This window comes from Candoia aspera, chromosome 3 (genome assembly GCF_035149785.1).
Source record: "Candoia aspera isolate rCanAsp1 chromosome 3, rCanAsp1.hap2, whole genome shotgun sequence".
Taxonomy (NCBI): domain Eukaryota; kingdom Metazoa; phylum Chordata; class Lepidosauria; order Squamata; family Boidae; genus Candoia; species Candoia aspera.
The window spans coordinates 31,097,292-31,122,291 of record NC_086155.1 but is presented as its reverse complement, the minus strand read 5'-3'; the positions used below and the strand labels follow the sequence as shown (position 1 = coordinate 31,122,291).

Sequence of the window (25,000 nt, the reverse complement as noted above, 5' to 3'; positions counted from 1 at the left end):
TTAAATACAACCTGCAATTTTACTACTTCTCCCATCTCAGGAAAATTTGGAGCTTTCAGGGAGGACCTTCAGGCATGCTCAAGTTAGCCAATAGGTGAGCTCTGAGAAATGGCAGCCAACCAGTGCTCATTTGGCTTCAGGCTTGCCACTTGCTGAGTTTACTTCCCCCTTGTGAGATTTTCCAAGGCTCCGTGAATTAACAAACAACCCATCTCTCATCATGAAAAAAGAAACATTTGGTTCACCATAGCACAAATTTAGCACACTCTATGAAGTGTGTTTGCCCAACAAATCCTGATAGTACTACAGATGTGTTCAAGGACTTTTCCTTAAGCTGGGCTGAGTGAAACACAGCTGGGAGGCAGACAGTCTGTTGTCTTTTCAGTGAGAAAGCAGAAGCTGACAAACAGGATGACCTGGTTGGAATAAAAATTCATCAGGAATTAAAGCACAGAGGGGGAAAAAAACCCTCTGGTTTTCACAGCATAGTGAGCAGGCAGAGTGTTTCAGATTTTACAGTGTGCTACCACTGGTTGGCTGTCAACAGTGTACAACCAGCAGAGTACATATAATAAAACTGTCATGCAGAAGGGCTCATTAATGCGAAAGCAGCATGCCATTTTATCCTCATGTGGTTTTAAAGCAATTCTTAAACAGAAATGTAGCCTCTGTTATCATATAATCTGTACTTCATCATCACAATCAATTGCCTGTGGCATTCCAGAATTGTACAGGGCAGGTTCCTCAGCACGGGATTTTTTGGCCAAGCTGCTGGGAATTTTGGCAGTCACGGTCCAAACACATCTCTAGGGCACTATACTAAAGGAAAGAAAAAGCTTTTGTCCAGTGTGGTATCCTGGGAGGAAAAATAGATCACATCTAAGAAGGGGCGAAAAACCAAATATATCAGGGAAAGTTAGGAAGTATACACCCCTTAGCAAGGGAAATTATTGAGCTACTTACCACACAACTTCTCGGTCTCCAAATTGCTGTAGAAGACACATAGAGAGAAGAGGAAAAAATATTTGTATGAGATGATGAATCGGAACTTGAGGGAAACAGTTGCTGGAAGAAGCAAAGTGGCAACCGTCAATTAAGGTTGCTGACTAGATCTTCATTTCAAATAATACACAAACCAGCATTCTTTGAGGTATTTCAAAATATGTCATATGGTAGGCCTAAATACTGGTCTATTTAAATCCATAAAGTCCTGCAGTATATAATTTTAAACACTGGACTTCAAGGCCTTCTGAGGGTGCTATTCAGATAATATATCTTCCAATTACCATACTGTACTACAAAATATGGTAGGTCTGAATGGTCTGCATGGGCCCTGGGGGAAGCCCTGTTGTCATGGCACCTCTGACTCAACATTGTCTCTGCCAATCAGAGCTGTTCTCCAGAGTTCTGAGAGGGGAGGGGACAGAGGAAAACAGGGGCAGAGGTCCTGCCTCTTTAACAGAAGGGAGATATCCACAGGTGCTGCTTGGCACACAGCCTTCATGCCACCTTGCCCTAATGTTAATAATTTTTGTTGCTTCCAGCACTGATCCTGCCCCATTTCTGTATAAATAAGATGGGATCAGTAGATAGAGGGGAGATAGGGAGGAAACAGAACAAATGAGAATGTCATGTTGAAATTCCCACTTCTAAACAAATAGGAAAGGTTTTTCTCAGCCTTGCCATGATAGGGAAACTTTCCTGTAAAACACATGCTCTGTTAAAGTACTTCTCATATGAGTGTTGGGGAAATATTTACTCAAAAGAAAGTCCATTGAGTTGTGTGAGGTTTTTCGCTAGGTAAGTAAACAGAGGATTCCATGCTCTCTTTTTCTGACTTGGCATACCATTGCAGAGCAATCGTATGCGAGACAACACTTTTCTAAGTTTCCAGTGACCATACTGTAAGTTTCCCACAGTGCAGTTTTTGGCTTTCTGTCTCAGTAATAATAGTGTGCCATCTGTCTTGGTGAAAATAGATGCTTCTCTTACACCAACAATTTTTAAAAAGGAAAATGGTGAAAAAGAACCTTAGAGAAGAATTATATTTTGATGCCTGTAGCAAAAACAACCACAGTTGTGCCCTCGTATACAGCCTTTACACGATACACACTGAAAATAGACTAACCACAGGCCATGGCTGCAATCTGACGCACAATTACCTGAGAGTGAGCTCCTTCGAACATGGAGGTTATTGCTAAGGAGGATCAATTCAATTGTGCTGTTCTGCTTAGGACATGGAAAGCCACTATAATTAAGGAAATCAGCTGCTTTAAAGCAGGTAGTAGTAAAGAGACTGAAGTGGGATCTGCTAATTAATAAGTTTCTGGATGGTTTTTCACATATTGCAATCTTTGCTTCCTGAATACACTATTGGTTATTTTTTAACCTTAGATGCTAAGCTTTCAGGATTTATTACGGCATTTTAGTAAAAGCATTTAAGGTATTTGATGGCTTCTTTACAGCTAATGAATGACCACACTGCATAAGAACACACTGCTTCCTGCTTCCGTAAGGAAGCCAACTGCATTTCATACTTACTGAGCCCTTTTTATCTTCTGAATTTGTAACAAACACTAACCAATTAATAATTAAAATGCTGAATAATTTATTGCTGAGGCAAACCTCAAGAAAAACCATGCTGCTAAGATGCTGTAAAATGGAATGCTGACTGCCTAGATTGTAGAACAGAAATATTATGCTTTAATTGTTCTCTGAGTAATAAATTACAACTAGACAACCTGTGACCCATTGGGTCACCCTTTCAGAGATATTTCCTTACCTAAACAGATAAAGAGAATGACCATGGGCAGGCAAAAAAGCGGTGGGAGCGCAAGCAACTTCCAACTTCCTGCCGGTTTCCCCATTGACTTTGCTTGTAAGAAGCTGTCAGGGAGCATCAGAAATCATTCTTCCTGCCATTTTGCTGGGGGGAGGGGCAACAAAGGAAGCTGCGGACTGAAAGGAAAACTGCTTCCCTGCTTCCCTGCTCCCCATCCCAGCATATCTCCAAGGGCCCCCTCCCTCCAGGAGGAAGAGGGTTCAGCTATTGATTGCCGGTAGCCCAGCCAGCCCTACCTCACCAGCAAGCATCTGAGTTGCCCCCTCGCCCTTCCTTCACCACCCACTGCTGTTAAGAGATTTCAAATTTCAGCCTTGGTTCCAAAACAGCCAATCACCACTCACCCATTGGGCCTTGCCACCAGCCTATTGGGTGCATGGGCCAGAGGGAGGCAGGAAAGAGGGTGGGGATACACCCCTCCCATTTTCCCTTGCACCATGCAACCTACAGGTTTCTGGGAAGTACAGTCAAAAGGTTCAGTGGTGCTGAAGCAGCCACAACTTTGTCAAATTTCAATCTCACAGGAGTAGTGGGTCCCGGATTTTGGATGCATTCTTTAAGTTAGCCCATTTGAGGCACCTTGCTTCAAAAATTGTTGCCTTATGATGCACCATTTTGCCTAATTGAAGGTTACCAACAGACAAACAGACACAAGAGTTTTAGTAGTATATGGATAGTATATTCCTTGTACAAAGTGCTTTATGGTGTACTAATTCTCTTCAGCCAAATTTTCCTTGGGCAGCTCTAGGAACAAGCACCAAACGAATGTATCACGGCACCAGTCATTTTCAAGTTGTTTTGCCAACATCAAATTATGCTTCCTTTAACCTCTTGAAGGCATGGCAATATAAAGTAGGATAATGGTAGTAATCATCATTATGATTCTGGTGATAATTTAGCATTTATACTGTATATTGCTGAAAACTCTTCAAGAAAATTTTAGTGTATTCTTTACAAAACTTAATAAAGAAGTTCCTCACTTTTATTTGTGTTTTACAGATTGAAGGTTGTAAGACTGGAAGACATTGATTGCATAAGATCACTGGGAGCCGGGGTGAGATGTGAATCACAGACCTCCTGATCTGTAGGCTTAGCAGCAGTATATATTCCCTCTGCCATCTGCTCCTATAGGGCACCTACATCAAGGGTCCTGGAAGGATCCCAGAAGAGAGACAGTGAGGCAGGCAAAAGTAACACCAACACATCTCTCCACAAGAGAGGGTCCCCACATGGCTTCCATATTATATAGCTTCTTTCTCCTGTTTTGTTTTTATAAGAAAACTGCCAGTTCAGGCACAAAAGAATGGGATAATTTCCCATGAAGGTAAATGGTCTCAGTCTCTTGAGTTGAGGTTTGAAGAAATACTTTTTAGTGGTAAGTGTAATTTGGAACATTTTCCAAAGAAAATTAAAAAGTAATTTCATTACATGTTTCAATATATGTACAGTATTTATCTCTAGAGAGATAATCAGAACAAGAGAGTACCATTCGTAAATTCAATTAGTTTATTTTGTGATTTGTACATCAAATTAGTAACATGAATCTTTGTTGTATTGTTTTCATTTATTTCCCATGCTTCCTCCAAGGAACTGAAGGAGGTATGATTGTCTGTCCCTGCAGCTTATCTTCTCAATAAGCATATGATAATGTGAATGTATACTGTAAATTATCTCAGAAAATAGTTGCCACAGGATAGGACCTTCTTGTTCATGAATTGATTACCTTGGTCTGCGGTTAACTACAAAACATATATTTACCAGCAAACTGCCCTAAAGACAGAGATCTAATTGCTGGGCAAGTTGACACACTTCTAAAAGAAAACATTGTTTATACAAATGTCTATAAAGCATAAGTGAGCCCAAGAGATTCTGATTAATAAGGGTGATGCTAGAAGCTGGTATTTTGCATTGCAGGATGCCATCTTCTTATATATTTAATTTTAATTAAAATAATTTTAAAAAAATTAAGTCAGAGGTGGAGAAAACCTGGTGCATATTAATGATGGAGCCAATGGGCTTTCAGAGAGAGCTTGGGTTTTTTCCTGAGGATCTGATGGGCACTTCAGCTGAGGTCCTCGTCACTGCCTAGAATGGGCAGGTGGCTGGGGCCTTGAACTGTATCACCCCTATGTAGCCTCTCCCTGTGCACTGATCCCAGGTTGTACCTGGTTTACTGAGAAGCTCCAGGCAGTGAAGTAATAGAAGAGATGCCTGGAATGCTGTTGAAGGAAGACTTGAAGCGAGTCAGACTGGGCATGGTAAGAGCCCATACCAGGGATTATCTTGTGACAATAAGGGCAGTGAAATATCAGTATTTCTCTTTCCTTATTGCATCCTCTGATAGCCATCTAGTGGCTTTGTTCAAGGTGACCCAGTCTCTATTGGATAGGAACGGGCACTTGAACCATCTGTTGGGCTGCTGTGAGGATTATTTAGGCTATCTGGCAGATAAAGTTGCTCAGATCTGGTCTGACTTGGACTCTGACTGGGCAGTGCAAGGCCAAGGTGCCAGGGGCATGGTCTGGTGGTATGATCTGGGATGAGTTTGAGCTGGTAACTCCTGAGGACAAGACTGAGAGTTTTCTGTGCTGTCAGCTCAGCCACCTGTTTACAGGATCTGGACCCTTACTGGGTCATAAAAGCAACTAGAGAGGTGACCCATGATTGGGCCTGTGCTATGGTGTTCGCCTCCTTGATGGAGGGGGTAAAACCTCCTGCATTGAAAAAGGAGATGGTGTGACCCCTCCTCAAGAGGCCATCCTTGGACCCTGTGGTCTTTGACAACTATTGACTAGTCTCCAACGTTCCCTTTTTGGGGAAGATTGTTGAGAAGGTGATCCGTCTGCAGTTGATGAGAACCCTGGAAGAAACAGATCATCTAGTATGGTTTCAGGAAGGAATTTAGTACTGAGACAGCTTTGTTCATCCTCGTTATGACCTATGGCAGAGCTGGAATAGAGGTAGTGCATCTTTCCTTGTGCTCCTTGATCTCTCAGTATCAGCTTTTGATACTATCAACCATGGTATCCTTCTGAGCCGGTTCTGTGGGCTGAGGATTGGGGGCACCATTTTATGGTGGTTACCTTCCTTTCTACAGGGTTGGATTCAGTTGGGTGTTGGTTGGGGGAGAGAGGTAGCTCCCTAGGCCACTCCTCTGTGGGGTGCTGCACGGTTCTACTCTCTCTCCCCTCATTTTCAACATCTACGTGAAATCACTGGGTGAGGTCACCTGCTGGTTTGGGGTTTGGTATCATCAGTATGCTGATGATATCCAATTATATGTTTCTAACCGGGGCTGCTTCAGCAAAGGATCATTAACTTGTCATGGTGCCGGAGCTTGAGCACCTCAATGATGCCATGAGCTAAACCGTGAAGGGCCACCCAAGACGGGAAGGTCATGACAGAGAGGTCAGACTAAATGCGATCCCTGGGGAAGGTAATGGCAACCCACCCCAGTATTCTTGCCGTGAAAACTAAATGGATCAGTACAACCAGAGATATGTCGGTATACCATCGGAAGATGAGACCCCCAGGTGGAAGGTGGTCAAAATGCTACTGGGGAGGAACAGAGGATGAGTTCAACTAGCCCCAGACGAGATGACGCAGCTAGCTCAAAGCCGAAAGGATGGCTAGCAGCCGACGGTGCTGGTGGTGAACGGCGAATCCGATGTTCTAAGGATCAGCACACCATTGGAACCTGGAATGTAAGATCTATGAGCCAGGGCAAATTGGATGTGGTTATTGGTGAGATGTCAAGATTAAAGATAGACATTTTGGGCGTCAGTGAACTGAAATGGACTGGAATGGGCCACTTCACATCAAATGACCACCAGATCTACTACTGTGGACAAGAGGACCACAGAAGAAATGGAGTAGCCTTCATAATTAATAGTAAAGTGGCTAAAGCAGTGCTTGGATACAACCCAAAAAACGATAGAATGATCTCAATTCGAATTCAGGGCAAGCCATCTAACATCACAGTGATCCAAATATACGCCCCAACCACAGATGCTGAAGAAGCTGAAGTAGAGCAGTTCTATGAGGATCTGCAGCACCTACTGGACAACACGCCTAAAAGAGATGTTATTTTCATCATGGGAGACTGGAATGCTAAGGTGGGCAGTCAATTGACACCTGGAATTACAGGTAAGCATGGCCTGGGAGAACAAAACGAAGCAGGACATAGGCTGATAGAATTTTGCCAAGACAACTGACTCTGCATAACAAACGCTCTCTTCCAACAACGTAAGAGATGGCTTTATACATGGACTTCACCAGATGGACAACACCAAAATCAGATTGACTACATCCTTTGCAGCCAAAGGTGGTGGACATCTATACAGTCGGTAAAAACAAGACCTGGAGCTGACTGTAGTTCAGATCATGCAAGGTAGACTTCAGCAATTCATGGAGCGAGAATTGCCAGATGTACAAGCTGGGTTTAGAAAAGGCAGAGGAACTCGGGACCAAATTGCCAATATCTGCTGGATAATGGAAAAAGCCAGGGAATTTCAGAAAAACCTCTATTTCTGTTTTATTGACTATTCTAAAGCCTTTGACTGTGTGGACCATAACAAATTGTGGCAAGTTCTTAGTGGTATGGGGATATCAAGTCATCTTGTATGCCTCCTGAGGAATCTGTATAACGACCAAGTAGCAACAGTAAGAACAGACCACGGAACAACGGACTGGTTTAAGATTGGGAAAGGAGTACGGCAGGGCTGTATACTCTCACCCTACCTATTCAACTTGTACGCAGAACACATCATGCGACATGCTGGGCTTCAGGAATCCAAGGCTGGAGTTAAAATCGCTGGAAGGAACATTAACAATCTCAGATATGCAGATGATACCACTTGGATGGCTGAAAGCGAAGAGGAACTGAGGAGCCTTATGATGAAGGTGAAAGAAGAAAGTGCAAAAGCTGGCTTGCAGCTAAACCTGAAAAAAACCAAGATTATGGCAACCAGCTTGATTGATAACTGGCAAATAGAGGGAGGAAATGTAGAAGCAGTGAAAGACTTTGTATTCCTAGGTGCGAAGATTACTGCAGATGCTGACTGCAGTCAGGAAATCAGAAGATGCTTAATCCTTGGGAGAAGAGCAATGACAAATCTTGATAAAATAGTTAAGAGCAGAGACATCACACTGACAACAAAGGTCCGCATGGTTAAAGCAATGGTGTTCCCCGTAGTAACATATGGCTGCGAGAGCTGGACCATAAGGAAGGCTGAGCGAAGGAAGATCGATGCTTTTGAACTGTGGTGTTGGAGGAAAATTCTGAGAGTGCCTTGGACTGCAAGAAGATCAAACCAGTCCATCCTCCAGGAAATAAAGCCAGACTGCTCACTTGAGGGAATGATATTAAAGGCAAAACTGAAATACTTTGGCCACATAATGAGAAGACAGGACACCCTGGAGAAGATGTTGATGCTAGGGAGAGTGGAGGGCAAAAGGAAGAGGGGCCGACCAAGGGCAAGGTGGATGGATGATATTCTAGAGGTGACGGACTCGTCCCTGGGGGAGCTGGGGGTGTTGACAACCAACAGAAGCTCTGGCGTGGGCTGGTCCATGAAGTCACGAAGAGTCAGAAGTGACTAAACGAATAAACAACAACAAACCTGGGCTGACCAAGTTAGGCTATCAGTCCTGTCCCAGTGCTTGGAGGCTGCGTGGGTTTGGATGGGGAGGAACCATCTCTGGCTTAATCCTCCCAAAACCGATTGGCTGTGGGTGGGCCACCCAGATCTGGGGATATTGCATCTTTGACCTTGAATGGGGTCACACTTCCATATTCAAGGATGGTTTGCACTCTAGGAGTCTTCCTAGATTTGCAGCTCCTACTTGGTGAAGCTGAAAGCTGTGGCAAACAAGATTTTGCACAACTTCATCTGGTATACCAGTTGCTCCCTCTCCTAGATTGAGGGGCCCTTCAGACAGTCAGTCATGCCCTGGTCTCATGGCTTGACTACTGCAATGTGTTCTACATAGGGAAGCCTTTGAAAACCACCCAGAACTTTTAACTGGTCCAGAATGAAGTGGCTCAAGCAGTTATGGGCATGCTTCAGTATACCCATGTAACACCTTTGCTTTTCGAGCTGCACTGTAGCCAGTTTGCTTCTGGGTGTGATTCAAGGTGCTGTAGGTTACCTATAAAGCCCTACATGGCATAGGGCTAGGTTAGTTGAGAGATCCCCTGTCTTCTGTAGTATCTGCCTGGGTGATTTGATCCTGCAGAGTTAGCACACTCTGGATCCCTTTGATTAAATGATGTTATTTATCAGAACCCTGGAAGCATGCCTTCTCTGTAGCAGCCCCTGCTCTCTGGAATGCTGTTCCCCCTGAGGTTCAGATGGTCTCCATCTGCTGTTTAGAATGGCCTTGAAGACCTGGATCTTCACCCAGGCCTTTGGCAAGGAGAGGGAAGACCCTTTGCTTTCTCCTTTTCTGGTCTGTTGTTCTTGCCATCTATTCTTCTTCTTGTTGTTGTTATTTAAAGCTGGTTATTACTGTATTTTCCTTGTTTCAGTTGTTGTGAGCTATCCAGACTCAGTGGGATTTCGTCAGCATACAGATTTGATAAATAATAAGTAAATATTAAGGAAACGGTACCTACACACATCGGTGGCCCTGGTATCATGTTGCCAGAGCTTCAAGATTGATAATAAGTATGTCTCTTCAGCTCTAGTCTGATGCAATGACCGCTAAAGCACTTAAATTCTAAGGTGCTCAAGGGCATGCTTTATAGGACATGCTTTAACAATCAAATAGAATCAGGAGTGAATTCTGGGAGCAGTTTCAGAATATAAACTGGGATATTTTTCTACTAGATAAAATCTATTAGAATATTTAGTCAGCAATCATCACTGTGGGATTAAAGCAAAGATGGAAAGTGTGTGTCTCCGCGGGGGCATGAATGGAAGGAAATATTATGAATAGGCAGTCTAAAATATTTATCTTCCCAGATGCCAGCCCTTTTCCCAAAGGATTGAAAACACACTGGAAAGTATGAGCCTCAGCCTTTCCATAATAATCTCTGTGTCACAATTACTCTTTGCATTCCATTGTTTAGCCAAGGTTCTTGCTATGTCTCAAAACAAATCAGCAGTTGGTATTTCTTGAAAGCCAATCTCCTAGAGAAAATGAAATCAGCATGCTCTTTTCTTATTTTTCATTCATACTACATAAATCATAGTAATGAAAATCTCTTTGCATTAAAACTATGAATTAATACTAAAATTAGAATGGCCATGTATTCTACTTTGTAGACTTTGCTTTTAAAGTTAAGAATGTATTTTCTTAATATGAGAAATGAGATATAAATTACATACATACTGATCACTCTATTCCTTTTCAGGGTAAGCAACATGATGTAGAATGCAAAAGAGGAGTGAGAAACAATAAGCAAAGAAATGGAAGCCATAAACATCTCCAAATTCTCACTTCTCTTTTTCAGGATTTCATCAATTCCATTCAGTCATGACTTCCTCAGTTTTACCCTTCCTCTCAGCCCATTCACCCTTCCTTCATATATTTCCTTTGAATTTGATTGTAATCCATTCTCTTTATTTGACCAAATTATTTCAATTAATTTCTTTTATACTCAGCACATTCTTTTGTGTTCAGCCCACATTCATTCAGGACCCCTTCATTATTGATCCTGTCTCTTCTTGTTTTACCAAACACACTTCTTAAGTATCTATTTCCCACTTTCAACGTTTATGTTTCTCCCGATGTATCTAACTCTCATTTCCACATTACAAGGTAGGCAAAGCACACTTTTATACATAGCCATTTTTGTTTCTTTTGATAGACATTCATTCCTCACAACTTTTGTACCAGGATTTGTACATCTTAAAATATCTCAATTTTTCCATACTTAGTAAACATTCTGTCAAGGTACACAAGTCATCTACTTTTCTTGTTTTTTGCCATTTATGTATAACTTCCAATTATTTATTCTATTTTCACTATCAATCACAACTACCTGGGTCTTCAGTTCCAAATTCCTCATTGCATCATACAATCTAATACTCATTGGGAATTATTCAGGTTCTTAATCAACTACACAGAATCATTTGCATAGAAAAGTATATATACTTTCATGTCCCAACCAATGTCACCACAAGCATTTCTATATATTTATCCACAAATATTTTAAACAATCAAGTAGACATTATACATCCATGGCTTATACAATGCTTAGTGTTGAGCCGTTTGCCATGCTTTCCACTTATACTCACGCATGCTTTACATCCATCATGAACTGCTGCTATCGCATTTAGCAATTAAACTTCAAGTCTATATTCATGCAAAATCTTCCATAATTCAAGCCTATTCATTTTATCATACGCATTCTCTAAATCAAGAATTATACAGTAAACTTTCTCACTTTCATACATTTTCTGTGTCTAGCAAAAAAGCAAAAATTTGGTCTGTACATCCCTGCCCAGCATAAAGCTGCCATGTACTTCCCAAACTTTAATAATTTTCACCTCTTTCAATTAGAATTCTACCAGCCTCTGCCTGGGCATGCTTAAACTAATCCCCTATACTTTTTTGTATTTACTGCTGCTAACTCTCACTTTGTATTTGGAACAATAACAGCAACTTGGTGGTAGACACATAAAAAAATCATACAGCCACTCTGTATTTCTCAAGTTATACCATCTACAATAGCACCTATACCATTTTTCAATATTCTTATAGTGTTTAGAACTTTCTTTTTATCAAGGGCCTTGGACTGGTGTGTGTGTGTGTGTTTTACACTAACATTTATAGCTCACATTTCAATTCCACCTTTCAACTTACCACTATCACTCCCACACAAATCTCTATTTCCTTCCAGAATTCTCCTATTCCAGTTTAATTCCAAATCATTTTATTACATTCATTTTAAATTCCATCCACTCTGCTGGAAGCTTCTTGTTTAATCCTTTTCACCCACCTCCAAACCAAGTGTTTATTTCTGTCAGAATCACTCTGTTTTTTCTTTGCCTCTTTTAATCTTAACCATTCCTTGCTTTCCTTGACTACATTCTTTTCTGTCTATATACCTTATACAGTATCTTTCTCTAATCTTCATTTCTGACCCTCTTTCACTACGTCATTCTGCCAAGCATCCTTTATCAGAGTAGTTTCCATCAACATAACATAGTAATCTCTATAATGTAATTCTCTTCACTCAGTTTCAAGCAGCTCTCCCATGCTCTTTTTTATGTCCACTTTCTGTTCATTTGACTGGAAAATTAATCTACTAATACTTTTTCATTCAAGACTCATACTTTCTCTTCTAGTGGGTCTACTCTCAGTTGCATTTCTTTCTTTTTCCTTTTCCTTCATGTCCATTTTTCCCTATAATCCACTCTTGATGCTAGCCAAAACTGATCTGTCCTTCATTCAACCTCTCATCACCCTTCAATTCTTCCCTAATTCTCTCAATCTTTCATCGTGAACAATTCATGCTTTTAAACTTAAATTAATTCCTTTGACTTTTGTACATATGGTAGACTTATGGATCAACCACATATTCAAAACAGTTCTTTTTCTAAGCAGATACTCAACAATCACCATTCTCATTCATTCTTAGATTTCTGAATGGTCCAATTATTTTTTCTGTACTATGTTTCCCCATTCCCACTCATCTGCTCATGGCATCCGATATAGTAGTTTTTCCTCTGGATTATATTAATTCAGAATATTGCACAATTTCCCCCCAAATTAATCCCAGGTTCTTCCATTATCATCATTCACTGGAGCGTAACATGTAACTACCACCAACGTATAGATTCCTACTTTCATATACTTACTGACATACATTGCAGCCCTTTCATTCATAATTAAACATATGCCTTCACTTTCTGGCATGTATTTAGCTCCACAATATTAGACTACCTCCATTCATATTTATTTCATTCTTTCTCTGAATTTTACAGACATGAAATATATCCATTTTCCTTTCTTTTCATTCATTAATTCATATATATATATATATATATATTTGTTTATTCATTTAGTCGCTTCCGACTCTTCGTGACTTCATGGACCAGCCCACGCCAGAGCTTCCTGTCCATCGTCAACACCCCCAGCTCCCCCAGAGATGAGTCCGTCACCTCTAGAATATCATCCATCCATCTTGCCCTTGGTCGGCCCCTCTTCCTTTTGCCCTCCACTCTCCCTAGCATCAGCACCTTCTCCAGGGTGTCCTGTCTTCTCATTATGTGGCCAAAGTAAATATTGACCATCACCCTCCCATCATGGCTTGGTCAATGAAGGTGATCACCTAATACTCTTTAGTAAGATAGAGAAAAGATAAATAAGGTTCCCAGCCTTAGTTGTGCCCATGGGACATGCTGATAATGAAAAGCACTGAATCATTCAGTTTTCACACGGTCTGGCCAGTCTGTCACACATGCAAACAGAGCCCAGCGTGCTCATGATATTCTGTGGAACCTGCAATCTCTAATCTAAAGGCTACTTTTCAAACTAACACACTGTTGCATGCATTCCACCCTAGGAGGTATTTGCAGCACACTTACACACTCTAGTATGCATAGCATATAAACAGATTTAAAAACTAGTGGAAGTCAAAACTGGGGCCACTCTAATTTACTTCAGTTCTATATTTGAAAGTGAACGAATACCACCTAAATCTTGCATTTCTACTCACTGGCTAAAGCTGCATTGAATCTTGCAATCACTTGGAGAATTAAGAGGATCTTGAAACAATAGGTCTGAATGCTCAGGAATTGCATACATGTGCATATGTGGAGAGAGAGAGAGAGAGAGAGAGAGAGAGAGAGAGAGAGAAGAGAGAGAGAGAGAGAGAGAGAGAGAGAGAGAGAGAGAGAGAGAGAGAGAGAGAGAGAGCACCAGTTTGGTGTAGTGGTTAAGGCATCAGTCTAGAAACTGGGAGACTGTGAGTTCTAGTCCTGCCTTAGGCACAAAGCCAGCTGGGTGACTTTGGGCCAGTCACTTTCCCTCAGCCCTAGGAAGGAGGCAATGGCAAACCACTTCTGAAAAACCTTGTCAAGAAAACTGCAGGGACTTGTCCAAGCAGTCTCCAAGAATCAAAAACGATTGAACAGGATGTATACAGTGTGTTTGTGTGTGTGTGTGTTCGTTCATTCATTCATTCATTCCAAGGTGAGAAGGTGAGATAATAGTCCCCAATTCTAGACTTGGTTTTGGAGATTGCAATTTCTGAGAATTACATATAAGTGTGTTGCACTATAAGCATCTTTGTCTTTACTTTCCTGGAGAAATTAACATCAGAAGAATGTTGATGATCAATATTCTAGACACAGGAGATGAATTCCATTAGACTTAACTAAACTAATTCCGTAGTCTATTTGGTCATGACAGTGACCACTTTCACCTGCCCCAGCATCAGACAGATCACTCATAAGAGACACTTTTCATTGTGTTGAAATGTGCTCCCCACAGGCAACAATAGTAAAGTCACTCAAACAGTCACTCAGTAGCTTTCTTTTCTAGTGAAACCAGCAGCCTGCCAGCTCCAGTCACTCATTGGGAATGATCTTTATTATACTAATTGTAACCTGTTGGCAGAGTGCTAGAAAGCATTTGGCCCAGGAGAGATCAGAAAAGTCACACACCAGGCATTTCTAAAAAAATAAATTTATTTACAGAAAGCACAAAAACATATTTACAGGCTTTGTACATTCGCACACTCTCAAAGAGGAGAGATTTCTCTCAGCTGCATACTCTCTGCAAGCCTAAAGAGAAGGAACTAAGTAACAAGCAAACTGCCCTCGCTTCAGGCTATGCAACTATTAACACCTAAAAAGAGGACAATTAAATTCAACCTCTTCACCTGGCCAAAATGATTAGTTACCATAGTAACCTTAATCTGTAGCAGAAAACAATATACCAATATAACCCTCCTTGGATTGCCTTTAGCAACTCCATCCGGGAGTAGGTATGTACCTTTATTTGTTTTTCAGAAGACCACCACTTGTTGCTACAGATTAATTGAGGTTAATTTAATTGCTTTTGTAAAAATTGTTCCAGGCCAAGGTTAAGGAATCATTAAGGGGAAGCTATGCCATTGCTCTCTGGAGTGTGATGTTTCAGAAGATAAAGCACATTATATTGGTGTTGATACCATTGACAAAAAAATCCAGCTCTCAGGTAGACATGGAACATAATGTGCTGTTTCAAAACATCCCCATCTTCATGAGCTGTTAAATAGATGATGAACCTTTAGAGACATCTATTTCCTTTTTCTATTCACCTGCAAAAATACATTCCTCCGAGGCACTGTTATGCCAGCTAAATTAAGATCTGATTTGTGACAGGCAGGTATAATTCTGTCCCATCATTCAGCTTCTCTCCAGTTCTTCTATCACACTTTTTCTCCACATCTTTTGCTTTCTGAGTTCAGGATATTCTAGGGAGGGAGGTGCAGATGTATCATCTTTGACCTATAATCCTCTTGAGTTTTTTTCTTCTTTCTTCTTCTTATCACATATACATTCACCCAAAAAGCCACCAAAAAGAGAAAGATGCAACAGCTGTACAATTTTTTTCTGACTATAGCACTATACGTTGTCTCTCTATTAAACAGAGATGATGGCTGCGCATAATATGTGCTTCGGAAGGAGAGTGCAGTGGGTGGGAGATGACAGAAGCTGAGGATCAGATATTTTAAAAAACCCTGGATTTTGCATGTGTGTGTCTGTGCGTGTTATTTAACCAAGTTAAGCTTATTTTGGAGTTTACTATAGAATTTGTAACTTTCCCAATTCAAAGTGGCAGGAAACTATGTTATCAAATTTTGGAAATCATGTGGATAAAATTTAGTGGTCCAATTGGTGGAGGTTCTGGGGCCACAAAAAGGATTGGGGAGCTGCATTTAACTAGGGATTACAAGTTGCTCCTCCCTGGTCTAAAAACATTAGCTTTTAGGAGCTGTAAATGAGGTCATCAACAACATGTTATAGTATGGAGTGTTCCTGTTCAGTATTTCACAAAAAAACCATGCTGTCTTCCAAGGTACTCCATTTCCTTTTTCTCCTGTCTACTTTTCTATTCCACTTCCCATCAGTAGATTGGCACTTCTGGTAGCCATTTAGCATTAACACTGGGCTGTTTATGGATCCCCTCTTTTTTTTAGTGCATCTTAAAGCTTTCAAGTTCTTGCATACCTGTTGATATCTCCATCTCGTGCATGGATAATGCTGTATATTCCTTCTATGCTCAGATAATAGCATTTCCTATTCCTGGAAGGTACCAGGACTACATCTTTTCACATCTCCTCATCTTGTTTCATGCCACTCTGTCAGTTTTCAGTATTAATTTCATAAGCTATGAGTAACTCAAATCACACCTCTTATAATTTCTTTCACATTACATAGATTCCTTAAACGTTCATTCTCAGCAGGAACTTCATTAAAATCTAGGGTTTTTTTTTTCTTTTAAATTACACGAATCATAAAAGATGGAAACAATGAAACACTGAAAAGATACAAAACAGATGATGCTGTAGAGCAACAATATCTAAAAATAATGTAGTTTATACCTGATACATAGGAAAGTAACTTTTCCTTCTAATGACTATCCTGCTAATTACTGCATGATCAAACTAGAGAATGAATATTTGCTAAATGCTTCATTTCAAATTGAGACTTGCCAGGGCCTGCCTGTTTGTTATCAGAGGAGATGGTTTGAAATCCCTTGATAGCAGCCTCCCTTGTGTTGCTGACTGGGGATGATAGACTTCCATAGCACAAGATTGCTTGAGTCCTTAATTCAGACTGAATCCAGACACATCCATGGTTCATTTCTGAGATAACAGAACAATGCTTTTCAAATAGCAATTATTACTTATAGAGCTTCCATATCTTATCAAAATTCTGAAAGATTAAAAAAAGTGCCTGTAATTCATTGGTCAGCTGATTTTAAGGCATTTGAATAGCTTTTAATTATTTATTTTCCACATGTTATATGCTTCAGTATCTAAACATCGCTCACCAAAACATGAGCAGTTTATAAAACTATATATGGTATAACCTCCTCCTAACATTTCATTTTCTTTAAAAATAACTACAGGAGAAGCAAGCAATAATGCATCAAGCATCACTATAAGTTGTTTTTAGTACAGTTGTTTAAATATACTGCAGGTGGCCAATACCATCTTAAAAGAGGCATTCCTTTATGTGAGAAACTAAGAATGCATCTTTTATCATATTCTCTGCCACATATCAACAAATATATTTAATTTTTTGTTTTGGAACAACTATTCTTTCTTATATACAAGTGTTTTCCTGCAGTTGATTGATGAATCAACTAATTGAAATTCTATTACATTACAACTATACAATTAGCCTATGAACATTTTACTGAGGAAGAGTGCTGCTATGTTTACTTCAAATATTCTAGAACTGACCGCTTGATAGGCTACCAGAACTAGACTGCTCTAATTGTGTTCATCTGGAGTTTTGCAGCTCACATCTATTAGCCCTACCCCTTGGTAATGATGAAGGTCACTGCAACTTAGAGACAGAGTTCCAGCCTTAATGTTACAATTTGAAATAAGCTTCCTAAACCCAGGAGGGCTGCTGCCAGCCAGTGCAGACAATTGGTCTTTCAATGCCTACTAGTATTGGTCTTTCAATGTCTATTAGTCATAATGGCTTAATATGACCTCTGGTATGAGAGGAACATTGCTTGGGATCATATGTAGGAAATTTGTGAGCATCTGGCTGGCCATGCAGTGCAGGACTGTATTGGCCTGATTCAAGATGGTTCTCCTTATTTGATGTTCTGGCCTGGCTTGGAATGGGCAGTGTTTACTGATTCTTATTTCCAAGCTGAGTTATAGTATGATTCAGTGAAAAGGGATAAATAAATTTTCTGGTGTGTATTGAATAAAGGCAACTCAGAAAGGCTTCTGTTCTGTGAGCTGAAAGCAAAGTTTTCCCTCCCAGGCTTAAACTGCAAGCATTTATGTTCGTAGGCATTAGTTAATGTCATATATGATCGTTCAGCAAAACAACTGCTCTCTCCAGAACTACTAGCAATTTCTGCTCCCAAGGCAGTAACAGCTAACAGGCTGATTCCTAATAATGTTTGCAATGTAAACCAGAGTTAAAAGAGTCAATACTGCGGATGGGATGGGCTTTCCACAAGAACGGATACCCAAGAGACAAAACTGCTTGTTATTACATTATATCAGCCAGTAAGGTTCACATCAAAGAGACAGATGGCTGATTTCACAATGAATCTGAGCACTTCCCTGTCACCTAGTTGGAGATCTATGTGGAGATAGCAGTATATCTATATACTACTCAAACTCTCCTGTTTGTTTCAATTGGGTGAAACAGTGCATCACAGGGCAACAATTTTTGAATCAACATACCTCAAATGGGCTAACTTAAAGAATGCATCCAAAATCTGGGATCCATTAATCCTGTGGGAGTGACATTTGGAAAAGTTGTTGCCACTTCAGCACTGCCATGGTCAGGCCGGAGTCACACGATCGTAATTTCCAACACTCCCTGCCAGCTTCCCACAAGTCAATGGAGAAGCCAGAAGGAAGTGTGAACTCTTCTGAGGTGATGACTGCACTGTACACCTCAGGGACTGAAATTTGGCAAAGTAAGCCTGCAGGAAGTCTGAACTCTTCTGAGGTGATGATGGCACCATACAGCATTATGGTAAATAAAAATTAAAAATTAAAAAATCGTCAGCATAATTATGCCTCATGGAAAAAGAGGGGGGATGTCATGGTCAACAGATGACACCAATATCGGGAAGCGGCAAGGAGGAGGAGAGAACAAGAATTGGATGAGGCCAGGGCCACAGGACTCCAGGATCAAACAGTCAGGACAAATAAACATGAGAGAAGGAGAGACAGAGGAGGAGAGGCATGCATGTCTTCAGACTGACAACAAGTGGCACAGAAGGAGAAGAGAGGAAGAGACAAAGGAGCAGAGAAATGCACATCTCCAGGATCAGAGAAAGAACAAATAGCAAAAGATATGAACAAACAGAGGATGAAAGGGCTGCACTTCTCCAGAACGACAATGAAAGCCACAGAATGAGGACACAAGAAAAGACGGAGAAGGAAAGGGAAGATCAACTCAAGAATATGTGGCAAACAGTAATTCCTCAAAATGACAATAACCGCCTTCAGTGATAAGATCTCAATGAGAAAGAGCAAGGGAAAATGCACAACTCGCACAGGGTAATATTTCTACTGATGTTGGTCTGATGGCCAAAGTCTGCCCTGTCGTGCCTTCCTATTCCTTGGAGAAACTGCCAATTTCTGGTGTATAAAGGGAAAGGTCAGGATAGCCTATTTGCAACCTCTACCTAATGAACTCCTCAATTTATACAGCAGTGATGAACCTTTTGCAAACGAGTTCAGGAAGAACAGCAAACAATACAACTGCTTCTTCCAAATGACGTTCTTTGGTGCCAAAGAAGTCCTTCCAATGAGGAACTAATGGAATCCTTCTGTGATTATTCAAAGGAAAATCCATCATTACATCATACATTTAATGCCAGGCCCCAACCAGCAAGCCAAATTCCTTCAAATTTACTTCATGGATCCTCAAAACAGTGTAGAATTGAGAATGGGTATACTTCACAATGATGGAATTCAATGTGAGATTGTCGAATTATTGGAGAACCTACTACGACAACTAAACCTGTACATTGCATCCCTTCAACTTGCAAAAGAACCAATTTGAGACATGCCAGAAGCATCCACTGTTGTTGATCCTGACCGGAACATGAGAGAAGATTTAATGCACAAATAGCCAACAAAGCCATTGTCATTATACCAAGCAACACTGGACCTGAAGCTAGATCACGGCGCATTATGTTGAAAGAACTAGGAGGTGGTTTGGAAATAATTTCAGAGCCCTATCACTCCCTATGGGACGCGGTGGCGCTGCGGGTTAAACCGCTGAGCTGTCGATTGGAAGGTCGGCAGTTCGAAACCGCGCGGCGGGGTGAGCTCTCGTTGCTCGTCCCAGCTCCTGCACACCAAGCAGTTCGAAAACATGCAAATGTGAGTAGATTAATTGGTACCGCTTCGGCGGGAAGGTAACGGCGTTCTGTGAGTCATGCTGGCCACATGACCCGGAAGTGTCCTATGGACAATGCCGGCTCCAAGGCTTTGAAACGGAGATGAGCACCGCCCCCTAGAGTCAGACACGACTGGACTTTACGTCAAGGGAAACCTTTACCTTTACTCTTATCACTCCTATGATAGCTTTCAATACATACTTTTCTTTCCACTTGGAGACACTGGCTGGTATCATCAGCTCCAAATGATGAACATCAAGAAACTAATGGCAGTTAGTTTGGGAATTATTAAACTGATGCTTTCTTCTTTCATTTTCAAACCAAACCAATAACAATCTGTCTGTAGACATTCTGTTTCTCTGTTTAGGTAAGGAAATATTCCTGAAATGGTGACCCAAAGGGTCATGTGTTGTCTAGTCCTTTCCTAAAGGCCAGCTTTATAGTAGCTCTGCAAAATTTAGTTATTGGGGTTTCCCCCAACAAATGATATTTCAGAGAAGCTGCTTGATAAGTGATAAAATAAAAAATGTCTTTTAGAAGTCATGCAGTTAAAACCAATGAATAAATAAATGTGGGAGGGGAAGGGGGGAATTGCTGTAGCACCAAAATCTTTAGATATTAAAACAGTCTTTTGTATTCTAGTCAGGCTGTAATTTTTCAGATCTTTGAAGCTGAAACATCTCTGCTTTTGGTAATTATACTCATCCATTTTTTTTCTTTGCAGAAAGAAGCCTTTGAAGGCTTTTTAAAAAATCTACAACCTACTGGATCAGAGACAACAAAAGTGTGCAGCAACAGCTTGAGAATGTTTGTAAGAAATAATGGAGGAAAGTCTTTAAGGTCACCCTAAACCAAGCTATGCTCTCCAGCTTTGTTGAACTGCAATCCCATTATTCCCAACAATGTTATAATAGGCCGTGGGGAGGCATGGGAGTAGAGCAAGTGCCTCTCTCACACGTGCAGAAAAGAGTAAGAGGATGTGGCTTTTCACTTTGTTCCAATACTAGCAAATGGGAAGACTGCCATATCATTAAACTAATGTATAATCTGGCCGTGAACTGCTACACTAGCATGAGATGTAAATTTGGTACGGCAACTGCTCTCATTTTGAAATGACGATGGCCTGGCAATATATCCAGTCATAAATGACCCAAAAAAACAGCAGGAAAAAATTAAGGAAAACGGAAGAGCATGCAAGACAAGGCAATTCCCTTGCTGAGAGTTTGACTGTTTCTGTATTAACCACTTACTTAAAAGTAAATGTACATTTCATGTTGAAAAGGTGTTGTTGTTTTTCCTCCAAAAGTGGCTACTGCTTCGCTGCCTTAGGCAGCCTACTTCTTTTTTGTGCCCACATTGATGACTGCCTGCTTTTCATTTATGCAGTAAAGGGTGTCCTGTGCCTCTCCCAGCATGACTTGCAAACACGGACAAGCGGCCTCTGAATGGCTCTACAGTATACAGTTGTGTACCTGTTGTAGAGGTACAGATTACTGGAATCAGTGATTTACCTGAGCACTTTTTACTTGCCACCTTGCAGGCATGTGCAGGCGTTACACTGACATAAATACACCAGAGCTTCTGTTGTCCCTCTACTGCCTGCTCACTTGATTATTTATTTATTTATATATTTATTTTGTCAAATTTATATAGCTACCCATCTCACAAACAAGTGACTCTGAGCAGTGTACAACAAGGCTAAAAACAATTAATTAATAAATACCAAACAATTGTGTGATGAGTGAAAGGTCCCCTGTGCAAGCACCGAGTCATGTCTGACCATTTGGAGGGATGCCACTTTTGCAGCGTTTTCTTGGCAGACTATAGCGGGGTGGTTTGCCATTGCCTTCCCCAGTTGTCACCTTCTCCAGCAAGCTGGGTACTCATTTTACCAACCTCGGAGGGATGGAAGGCTGAGTTGACCTGAGCCAGCTGCCTGAGAATCCAGCTTCTGCTGGGATCAAACTTGGGTCGTGGGGAGAGTTTCGGTTGCAATACTGCTGCCTACCACTCTACGCCACACAAGGCTCCTTTACCAAACAATTAGTATTAGTATTAAAAAACATTTAAAATTGTAAAAAAAACAAGCTAAAAGAAAAGAAATGTTAAAGAAGAGAAGTTAATAATGGGGTAGCCACCTCAATAATTCACCAGTTCCCTGGGGTCCTCAGGCCTGTTGGCACAACCAGGTTTTGAGGGAGCTGTGGAAGGTCAGAAGTGATGAAGCCAGCCTCACTTCAGAAGGGAGGATATTCCATAACGCAGGCACCATAGCAGAAAAGGCCTGCCACCTAGGACCTGCCAAATGTAGCTCCCGAGCTTATGGGACCCACAGCATGCCCTCTCTCCTGGCTCTGGTGGGACGGGCAGATGTAATTGGGGAGAGGCAGTCCCTCAAACAATTATGGCTCAGAAACCAGAGGCTGTTCCTTCTGGTGGTGGCCTATGTGCAATGCTTCAGTAAATGTATTTTAAACTCTCTTAAACATTGGTTGAAACAAATCCTGGCTTGTTTTATATTACTATTCCATGCTAGAATTACTTGCTCAAGCAGTGCTATTTTCTTAGTAAACATCTTATTTATATGGGCTTGAAAGTGGGTACTTTTGTTAAGGATAACCTGAGAGAAGTAGAGAAGTTCACATGAACTAGGTGACCTAGCAGACAGTGAAACTGATTCCTTGTCTAAGTTATAAAATGGACAGAAGAAGACAGTGTAGTGGGCATTAGTAGAGATTAGACTACACTAGAGATTTTTAAGCAGAGAACTCATAGTCACTTATCAGGAATGTTGTATCAAAGCTGTACTCATTGAGTTATTATTATTATTAATAATAATAATAGGATTGGAATAGATGACCTTGTAGGTCTTCTAGTTATATGATTCTTCATTAAATACAACAGGTTGTGATCATTTACAACACAGTCCTATGACTCATCTCTTTTCATTTGTGGTACCTTCATGTTAATGTTTTCTACTACAGATTAAGGTTACTATGGTAACTAATCATTTTGGCCGGGTGAAGAGGTTGAATTCAACTGTCCCCTTTTCGAATGTTAATTTTTGCACCTGGGGGGAACAACTTGCCTGGACTTGTTTTAGTTTCTGTTTCCCTTCTGTGTAGGCATGTAGCAGCTCTCACTGAGAGCCTGTAATGAATGCAGAAGCCTTTAAAGATGTTTTGCTTTCTGTAAATAAAATTACTTTTATAGAAATGCCTGGTGTGTGACTTTTCTGATCTCTCCTGGGCTAAAGGCTTTCCTAGCAATCTGCCAACACTTCAGTCTTCATTTATTCAGTAATACATACATGATTGGCTTCTGGCATCTAAACGCATCTGCAGCTCTTTTAGCATCAGGTGCCAAAACCTGAGATCTTGGGTGGAGATCAGTCTAAATACATCTGTTACAGTAGTTATAAGATTCAATGGGCCTTTAGCATGTCATCTAGACTAACACCTTATTCCTAATTTGCAGGGAGACTGCCATGTGTGATAACTGCATGGATATGTATTCCATTCTGTGGATGCAGAAGTTGCATGGCAGCTGCAGTTGGCTTTGGATCCTTAGGATATGTGCACTGTAGTCCCCTATAAGTGACTGAACATGGCATATATTCAAAAGGGAGAAGAGCATTGCAGAAGACCACCACCACCTAATTTCACACCTCAGTCAATGTTTGTGCAAAGAGGCTTTACTCATACAAACAATGTACCTACACAATGTACATAGACTCTGTCTACATGCCCTCAGCCCGTAAAAAGTACAGATCATGCAAAAGACCCTCTGCATGTAAATAATTTACATATCGTAATATACAAGCTACAGTACTTTTCCCCAACTTGCTTTCCTCCAGGCGACACAAGTTAGTACTGTAACTCCCAGAATTCCCATCCCCATGCTTGTTGGGAATTCTGATAGCAAGATAAAATTAAACTATAGTCTGTCTGTAGGGTTTGGGAGTCAGGGATGAGGCCCTGCTCCTACTTCCCCTCATGTCCATTTAGCACTTAAACAGGACTTTTATTTACCCAGCTAAATAACTACATTGCTAGTTGTTGCAAGTAATAATCAACCAATGGAAGCTACATATTATTTTCTGTATGGCCTTACAGACATCAGATGTTGCCTAATGCAGGTCTTTGATCTGTGTAGCTGAGTATTGTTGATGACTTTATGCTGACTGACAATAGCTTTCCTAGATTTCAGGCTGGAGTCTTATTCTGATATACTGGTCACAAGAATCTTCTTGGTGCACTTAGCAACATCCAACTTTAAGAGATGAAAATAAGAATACATTGCCAAAATCAACATGAGATTGAAAACCAGAAAAATTGCCAAGGAATAAAGAGACTAGATATTGTTCATAGATGGAGAAACAAGGAATAATAATAATAATAAAAAAAAAAAACAGTCACCATTGGGAAGGGATTCAAACACCATGAAAAAGCCCAACTCTAAGGAGCAGTTAATTTGCCTTTAATCTCCTGATCTGCCAGAGAAATTTGTTTAAATTGCTTAATTACTGTCTACAATAAAAGTGAATACAATAATATATATTGTTGGAAAGTTGATATAGCCTAGTGGGTAGGTAATTGAGCTGTGAATCAGAAAGATCTTAATTCAGTTCTTACTTCTGCCATGAACCCAGTAGATATTATAGGCAATCCACCCTGTCTTAGGAGCCTCATGTGCAATATGAGACATACTGAAGCTGACTAGATCATTTGTTATGCTGTAGATGTGATAGATAGAATTACATTGCTTGCATATCCCATAGATAATTTGCATATTATTTTAATATGCTCTTGGACAAAAATAGCAAATCAGATTTTGATTCATGGAATTCAGGCATACTGCTGTGAAGTTAACACACACTTTTAATTATGATCAGCCTGGACTATTCTTAAAACAGCATTAATTTCTAGGTCTACCTTCCTCAAAATCTGTGTGCTTCTGTTTTCACATAAAGCAGCTATATACATCCTTTAGACAAAATGTATTACAGTTTTACTGAATTATTAAATCATATCATTATAAATCTGGATGGAAACAGAAGGTCACTGAGCATAAAACTTGTGGCCAAACCTAAAGCAACTT

General features: G+C 40.6%; 1 protein-coding gene across 1 annotated transcript in view; it reads right to left on the bottom strand.

The window, feature by feature from the left end:
• The window catches only part of NECAB3 (N-terminal EF-hand calcium binding protein 3), a 113,807-nt gene that overhangs the window by 49,530 nt on the left and 39,277 nt on the right, over positions 1-25,000 (bottom strand). Inside the window, exon 4 of the mRNA XM_063297228.1 lies at positions 964-989. Within this exon, the coding sequence (XP_063153298.1) occupies positions 964-989 (26 nt within the window). The remainder of the gene's footprint in view (positions 1-963; positions 990-25,000) is intronic.